We start from the raw sequence: 8,666 nt of genomic DNA, 5'->3' as shown, positions 1-8,666 counted from the left end.
TCAATGATTGAAATGGGAGTTAAGAGCTAAAACCTATGTCTGGATACATTACGGTTTGTATACTTAGTGGACGAACTGTTTTGACGGGATTCAGGACCGGAAGTTTGCATACCCGTTCACAAACTTATTCAACTGTTTAAGTCAGGGTACTTAAGTTTGCATACCTGTTCGCAAAATGATTTAACTGTTGAAGTCCGGGAACCAAGTTTGCATACCCGTTCGCAATCGATTTCAACTGATTTCGGTCCGGAGCTAAAGTTTGCATACCCGTTTGCAAACTGTCGGCTTGTGACCAAATATCCGGAACTTAAGTTTGTGTACCCATTTGCAAACTTAAGTGGTTCAAGTTCTTAAATCGGTTAAGTATGATTTCGTACTCATGAACAAATACATTTATAAATTAAGGAATGCAATTTTTGCAAACCGTGGCTAAAATGTTCACGAACTGATTCTTTTGCATCAGTCCGATTTTTCTTTAATTGTGTCTTGTATACTTCTATGAGTATATAAACAATTGAACAACTCTATGAGTAACACAATTAGATTCATTTTATTATCAATTGATCTAGAAGTGTTAAGATGAACAAGGTTAAGAGAAAAGTGTTCATATGGCTAACTTCGGTTAATTATTATTGAGCCAACTCAATATACATGTTTAAGTACGGTTACCCATATCTAAATGAACGTATATTTCATTTGTGTGTAACAAGATAAAGACCATCTAACGGTGGAAAGATATTAGCTTGAATCTTGAATCAGGTTTCATCTAACGGTGAATATTGATTGCTTTGTTCCAAAGTTATCAAACCATGATTTGAAGAATATATAAGGGGGAACTCTAGCAACTGGGAAACCTAATCCCCACACATCATGTGTGATACTAGTTGCGAATAGAGTCGATTCTCCTTTAACCTAGGTTTTTCCTAAAACCATTATAGGTTAACGACTTAGAGACTTCATTGGGATTCTGAAGCCAAACCCAACTATTTTCTCTATAGTTGCGTGTTCTGATCTTACTTTGTTTTATCGTATTGAGTACTATATTCTCTAATATTTTCTCGAGATTTATCTCCGATAGGTAAGATATAAAAAGTAATCACAAAGCTCTTCGTCTCATTCTTTGTGATTCCGCAATAACTTGTTCTATTACCATATAGTTAAGTTATTGTGAGGTGATTGATATTTCTAAGCTGTTATTCGGGAATATAAGACCGGATTATCAATTGGTTGTTGTTCACCTTGATTTATCAAAAGACGGAACAAAAACTTCGTAGGTATTTCTGCGGGAGACAGATTTATCTAATCTAATAGACTTTTCCGTGTGAGACATATTTGTTTATCAAGTCTTCGACTTTGGGTCGTAGCAACTCTTAGTTGTGGGTGAGATCAGCTAAGGGAATCAAGTGCGTAGCGTCCTGCTGGGATTCAGAGATATAAGGAACGCGACTGTACCTTAATTAGTGTGAAATTGGTTAGGGCTCAACTACAATCCAGTCTGAAGTTAACATGTAGTAGTCTAGAGTCTGTAGTGGCTTAATACAGTGTGGTGTTCAAATCTAGACTAGGTCCCGGGGTTTTTCTTTTGCATTTGCGGTTTCCTTGTTAACAAAACTTATGGTGTTTGTGTTATTTCTTTTCCGCATTATATTTTCTATATAATTGAAATATCACAGGTTGTGTGTAGTTCAATCAATTGGTTAATCCAACCTTTGGTTGTTGATTGAAATTGATTGACGCTTGAATATTGGTCTTTGGTACCATCCAAGTTATTTCTCATATTGATCCAGCTCACAGATTTCAATCTGTTCGATTGCACATTGATTTGAAAAATTGAGATATAACTCTTGGATATATTTTCCTTGATTGAGTCCGACTGTCTAGTTGATTTTTTTGGAATTATATTGGAGTTAATCCATACAGATTGCCTAAACGAAATATTGGGTATGGTTGTTAGACCCCCGCTTTTCAGTTATATTAGACCACATATTCCAGTTACTGGATTTTCTAGTCTTTTTTCTTGTAATTTGTTTGTGATTTGTTTCTACCTGACACTAGAGTTTGGAATACTGATCTCATTACTTCCCTTCTTTCTCAGGATACTGCGAATGCTATCTCAATATGAGAATTCCATCTACTGGCGAGGATTACCTTATATGGAAACCTGATAGAAAGGAAACTTTTCTGTCAAGAATGCCTACAACACAATATGCAGTAATTATGTTAATGATCATATTCATAGGGATATTATTTCTAGTGATGTTTGGAAAGAACTTTGGCATGTTAGAGTCCCTTATAGAGTTCAGTTGTTTGTTTGGAAGTGTTTAAAAGATATAGTGCTCCCTAGAGATAAAATTTTTAGATACAAACAAGATATTTAGTTGCACTGTAGTTTTTGCAATAATAGTCTGGAAACTGTTAATGACTTGTTTACGGAGTGTACTTTTGTTAGAGCTATATGGATGGGTATGGATGTGAATATCGTCGTTGATATATATAACATTAGTACTTTTAATGAATGGGTGATAAGTTAGTTTACATCTAATGATATGCATTTGAATGATAGTTTTAGGGCTCATGAAAGTAATCTTTCCATATTAATATGTGTGGTTTGGCATAATTGGAAGGACATATATAACTTGGTGTTTCAGAATTCTAAACCAAACCCTCGGGGCACAATAATCAGAATACAAAATTTAATTATGCAACCCAATCTTTCTATTTCTACTAGTCATTTAAATAGAAACTCTTCCATGCTCATCGAGCAGTGGTTGCCACCCAACAAGGATTTTGTGAAGATTAATTTGGATGCTTCATATATATCTGACACCAAAATGGTAGTGTTGGTCTAATTGTTCGTGATTTTGCAGGGAACTGCTTAGGAGTTAAAGAGATCAAGATGGAGGAAGAGGTGGATGCTGAATTGGAGCTGAACATTTGGAATGCAAAGCTCCAGAGAAAGCAATGGAGTGGATTGAAGTGTTGGGATATAATAAAGTTATTTTTGAGCTGAATTGGAGTTCCAAGTTCACTGTTTCAACCAAGGATTAATATCTGCAGTCAAAAACAAATTCTCAAGTAATAAATTATGGTTTTGTAAGTTAGTTAATAGACGGGGAAACAACGTAGCTCATACCTTGGGAAAAAAAGCTAGAGTAGAAGCTAGTAATTTTTGTTTTACAGATAACTATCTGGCTGATATTATCAAATGGATAGAAGAAGACTGTAATTTTTACAACCAGTTAACCAATAAATTGCTTTAAAAAAAAAAAAAAAACTGGGAAGCATCAGAAAGGAAACCTTACATGAAGAATTCGATACACTTTAAAGTGGACAATTACATGTTAAACACAAAAAGACATAACTAAATTTCAACCAGAACATGACCAATCTAATATTGCACACCAGCATCTCCTCTTCATCTCTCTTTTTCACTGAGTGGAGAACAGTTTTCACATTCTAATCACTGTTGTATCCATCATCTGCATCTTCACGCTCTGTTACGACCTTCTCAATAAAGTTTCTGCGGACTTGATCGAGGACTGCATCTCTAGACGATTCACTTGAACTCTGGCCATCATTAAGTACAGGATCGGACTGGCAGAGGACTAATGCAACAGCTGAATTATCATGGCCAAGAATAATGTAGAAAAATAAGTACCGAATTACAAAAACTTCAGCTCTGAAAGATGGATATAGGGTGTCTCTCATTATAGTGGAGATAGGGTCAGGATCCTCTAGGTCTGAACATTAATCAGTTAACATAGTTGTTCAAGAAAATCAATACAAACGACCATCCTGTTGACGACAGAAAAGGATCAAAAATCATTTTCAAAAATGCATGACTCAGTTTCTTGGTAATTTTTCTAGACCTTTGAAAAACAACTATCACAAAGATACATAAAACAGCACGAGTTGGAAATGCTTGTCAAGTCAATGTACCTTCAGGAGTACACCTCCGTCCAAAATGATGCGAGCCTACATATGTTCCTTTGACAGCACTGTTATTGTAAACCAAGATAGTAGGAACATTATGATCTGGGTAGTTTGGAATGCATTCTGTAGATATTATTTTGACGAATTTCGTTGCTGGGTATCTTGTAGCTAGTTCATCCAGGCACCGTAAGAGTACCCCGCACTCTGCGATTCTGCAGTAATCGTGTATATTTAAGCATCAGAAAGACCAACAGAAAAATGTAAGAAAAAGAGATTACCAGACAACCCTGTTATAACAACTAACCACCCATAACCAAAATCCTGGAAAAGAAAACCACGCAAAACTGGTAACAAAGAGAATCTATACACTACCCTTCTTTGTACAAACACACTACGACCCAAACGTCTGATGGAGCCTGGGAGACCTGGCGAACAAAATCTGCACCTGATATCGGCATTACAGATCCGAACTTCGCTATCTTTGCAGCTTCCCTCATCTCTGCTAGTCTTTTCTTTCTTTAATACAAAACAGTAGATTTGTCAAAAGCATGTAATATGAAAAGAAAAACAACTTATTCTATAAAAAAAATAGATACAGAAATTTGCATATCCATGATGCTAACCTGTATTCTTCAAGGAAGCGGTCATCATCAAGTTCAGGATCATCTTCGAGATCCTCAAGGTCTTCTTCAGTTTTATTATCTAGCCAGGCTTTGTCCTTTGGTTTCGAACTCTCATCTTCTGCAGGGGTGAAAGCAGGGGGTTTGAATGGAGCGGGCTTTGGAGGTAAATTGCCTAACTTTGTTTGTATATCGTCCCACTGTGTCGTCCTTCCTTCAACATCCTTGTATATAAAGTGATAATCACCCATTGATGTATACTTTTACAGCTTCAGTCAAATCTCGCTTCCTGTGTGGTTCGAGAAACAAGAATACATTTATTACACAATTCAAAGAATTGCTCCCCAAAGTTAATCGGTACAAACTGCGAACACAGGACTGAGATCGTAAACGCGCTATTGTGCCGGTGGGTCTTACAATTAAAAGACGGGTCCATGAAGTGTTTTCATTTATGTATAAATTCTGGAAAAAATCTAGCATAGATTAGTAATAAATTTATAATTCCCTTTCCTAACCAAATTCTTAAGTCTAAGCTTGATATCTACCTCAAGTTTTAAGCTAACATCAAGGAAATCATGAAGCATCATGTCAAACACCTTTCCTGCAATGAACTAAGTTGCAGATTAAACATGCAGACAATTCAATATGTGATCAAGGAAATGGTAGGCTCGGTAGCAAAAGATCTCAACTGTAACAGAGAGTTCTGAGCCAAAAATTCAATATTTGATTGTTCTCATGAATTGAGAATCTAAAACGTAATCCACTGTAAGACAGGGTTCTTAGCCAAATAATCTATATTTGACTATTCTCTTGAATTGAGAATCTAAAACTAATCAGCTGTAACAGATACTGGAAATCTAGCTAGGTGTTGAATCATCACGGTGCCTACAACCCTTAAATCTTACCTTTTCTTATAGCTTCGCTGCTAACCTAGGAACTAGGTACTGCTGTATGCATTGTGATTGTGTTTGCACTATAACGATCTACTTTCAGTTATCATACTGACTGTCTTCAACACAATAAGAAAATAAGAATTCAAAGAGTCATAATCTAACAGGACCGCCATGGGAAGAAAACTGATATCCTAATCTAACAGCATGTGACAAGTACCTCCTACTTCCTACTTCAGTAAAATCAAACTTTATAAAGTGGTTGTTGCATTCGTATTAAAGCTTTATACATAATTGTTTAAGCAATATCCCAATTTGAGCTGGTGTGTAACATGTTTTTCTTGACGTAATTGCTACACAAGATCTTGCCAAGCAATAACGATTTTGATGTGGTAATGTGGATATTTACATTAAACAACTTATGGCAAGATGGATTTTCATTAAAAAGAATCATCTATTCATATCCCTAATTGATTCTAAATCCCATACTAATCTATTCATCAATAATAATTTAGAATCACCTATTCACGAAAAGCTAAACAATGATGAGCAATTATTTTACCGTTTCATGCAAAGATTTGATCAAATGAAACATACCTGCATTTGATTATTAGAGCTTCAAATCAGTCCTCCTTTTGTTCTGAGACAATTATTTTTTCGGATCAGAAAAAAAGAAGAAAACGGAGTGGAGGAGGACCTAAAAGTAAATCTATGGAATTCCATGTATCTACGCCTAATTGGGTCCGGGGCAAATAACCAGGTCCAGTGGTTATTAGGAAAATTATAAAATTACTACCTTAAGGCCAAGCACTATGGTCGCAATTTCCCATCCCTATCCCGTTTTTTTTTTTAAGTTATTTTTTTTGAAAGTAAGGTTGATATATTAAGAGAAAAGAGACTCCTCAGCATTTGGTTCAGTCTCGTTTAAGGCTAGTTCTGTTTGGGTATGCCCGACAATGGTGAATCTGATGGATTAGTAGTTCCTGGTAGTACATGATCAACATAATTTAAATTGGTTGCATCATAAGCTTTTACATTATCAAAAGTAAGTCTGTAATGTTAAAAAGATGTGTCAATTCTTCCCAAGTTTGATTGACTGTTGCAATTCTTCATTTTTTTTTTGCCAAAATATTAGCTGCTCCATTTGCTTTCCTGTCCACAGCTTTGAAATCCAAAAAAGACACTAACTAATTTATCAAATTCTTTACTTCATCTATAAATGCAATACATTGCCACTGGATTGAGTTACATTTTCCTTGAACGTACATAATTGTTGCTAGAATGTCCCCTTCAATAACCAAATTTCCAATCTTCTTTGTGATGGCCCATTGGACAGTATGAAGCAGAGTTACTGCTTCTGCTTCTTCTGCCGATGAAGCTCTGAAACTTCCAATTCCTGCTGCCTTCAAATTTCTTGTAAAATTTTGCATGATAAAACCAAAACTTGCATTAGTCTGTGCTGATATCCAAGAGGCATCACAATTGATTTTATAAGTATCTTTAGGAGGAAATGACCACAAGATATTTCTCATAAGATGGGAAGTATTAGGTGATCTGTTTGAGAGTATTGTATCAGGATGACAATAAGCATAATGTTTTATGATTGACATAGCTAATTGAGCTGAGGAACAAGATTTATTTTCAAAAATTCTAGAGCATCTCTCCTTCCAGATGAATCAACATTTGGTAGAAGCTAAGGCTATGGAGATAGAGTCTCCATTCCCTGTTCTCCACTCATTGTAAACATCTAAGAAGAAAGGAGGAGAGGCAGAGTTAGAAATTACTCCCTGAATAGCACAAGGTGCTAGACTCCATACATCTTTTGCATAAGCACAATCAAAAAATAGATGCTGAGTTGTTTCAACTGCCTGCTGACAAAAACACATTCAGGTTGAATAGATCCTAGCTTGTGTTTTGTTGGTAGTGCATCCTGGATGCATTTCCAGATGAACAATTTTCTCCTTTGAGAAGTATCCATGCTCCACAGGGATCTCCAAAACTTCTTTGATTTTGCAATTACAGAATTAGTAGGATCTTGATATTTTGCATATAAAGATTTAACCGAAAACTCTCTATTCCTAGTAAGAGTCCTTCATAACTTATCTTTTTTCAGAAAGTCATTCTCTGTGGAGTAAAGTTTGATATTCAGAATTTCATTCACTATTGTGTTGTTAAAAGTAGCATTTAAAGTATCCATATTCTACTTCTTAGTGTCGAAATTTATCAATTCTGACACAACTGTTAGATTGTTGTTGTTTTGAGTACATGTTTCAGATAAGATGATATCCCTTCCTGGTATCCACTTATCTTCGCAGATATTAATTGACATGCCATCCCCCACTTCCCATATATTATATTTATTTATGTGTGCTATACCTTGTAGTATACACTTCCAAATCCAGGAAGAGCAATTTTTTTTCTTTGAAAGAAGAGCATCAGTTTTTTTTTTAATATTTTCCTTTGAGAATTTGTGCCCATCCCTATCCCTAAATATAAGGAAATTACTTAAAATTCATCTACTATGATCTCCCATATCCCTTAAAACAAGGAATATCCCTACCCACATTTGAAAGTGGATCAGATCTGATCCACCTTGTAGGGAAGGGAAATGGCACTGATACTCAGTTTCTGTTTAGAAACTTATTTTACGAAAATTCGGTTTCCGTGTGAGTATCTGTTTGAGAATTTTTAGTTTTACTCTTGTTTTTCATTTTTAACTCTTTTATTTCTACTAAAACTCTTTGTTTCCTATTATATCTCCATTTTTTTCTATTTCCTGTTATATCTCCATTTTTTTCTCTTTAATTTTTTTTTACCCACAAATAATAATTATTTAAACCCGTGGAAATCGAATTTCAGAGAAAAAAAACGGAAACTGAGTTTTCGTTTGGCACTATTCACACGAAAACTAAGTTTCCATGAAGTGTACGGAAGGGATGAAAACATACCATAGTGAGGCTGCCTTGTGACCCATATCCCTTCCCCACATTTAAGGGATAGGAAAGGGATAACCTCTACCATGGTGCTCGTCGTTAACAAAATTTTTGGTGTATGTGTTATTATGATAAATTTTGTTAACGAGGAAACCGCAAATGCAGAAAAACCCCGGGACCTAGTCCGTATTGAACACCAAATTGTATTAAACCGCTACAGACACTAGCCTACCACCAATTAACTTTAGACTCGAACGTAGTTGAGAACCAAATTAAACCCTCATCAGCAA

General features: G+C 35.5%; 2 protein-coding genes across 3 annotated transcripts; both read right to left on the bottom strand.

The window, feature by feature from the left end:
- Positions 1–3,189: 3,189 nt before the first annotated feature.
- On the bottom strand, positions 3,190–6,190 carry LOC113276566 (phosducin-like protein 3). Of its 2 annotated transcripts, none has more exons than XM_026526187.1 (5): positions 6,041–6,190; positions 4,557–4,842; positions 4,306–4,449; positions 3,940–4,145; positions 3,190–3,617 (listed from the first exon to the last, which is right to left on the bottom strand). In XM_026526187.1, the coding sequence occupies exons 2-5, from the start codon at positions 4,802–4,804 to the stop codon at positions 3,457–3,459; spliced, it is 759 nt and encodes a 252-aa protein (XP_026381972.1). In that variant the 5' UTR covers positions 4,805–4,842; positions 6,041–6,190; the 3' UTR covers positions 3,190–3,456. The 2 variants fall into 2 exon arrangements, with proteins under 2 accessions (XP_026381972.1, XP_026381973.1); XM_026526188.1 differs by lacking the exon at positions 6,041–6,190 and adding an exon at positions 6,006–6,024.
- Positions 6,191–6,630: 440 nt separating this feature from the next.
- LOC113273127 lies at positions 6,631–7,053 on the bottom strand. The gene has a single exon (XM_026522894.1). It carries the CDS (start codon positions 7,051–7,053, stop codon positions 6,631–6,633), a length of 423 nt encoding a protein of 140 aa, XP_026378679.1.
- Between the last annotated feature and the right edge of the window lie 1,613 nt (positions 7,054–8,666).

Source organism: Papaver somniferum, chromosome 4 (assembly GCF_003573695.1).
Source record: "Papaver somniferum cultivar HN1 chromosome 4, ASM357369v1, whole genome shotgun sequence".
NCBI lineage: Eukaryota > Viridiplantae > Streptophyta > Magnoliopsida > Ranunculales > Papaveraceae > Papaver > Papaver somniferum.
Note: the sequence above shows the minus strand (reverse complement) of the source record. Positions and strands in the feature narration are given on the sequence as shown.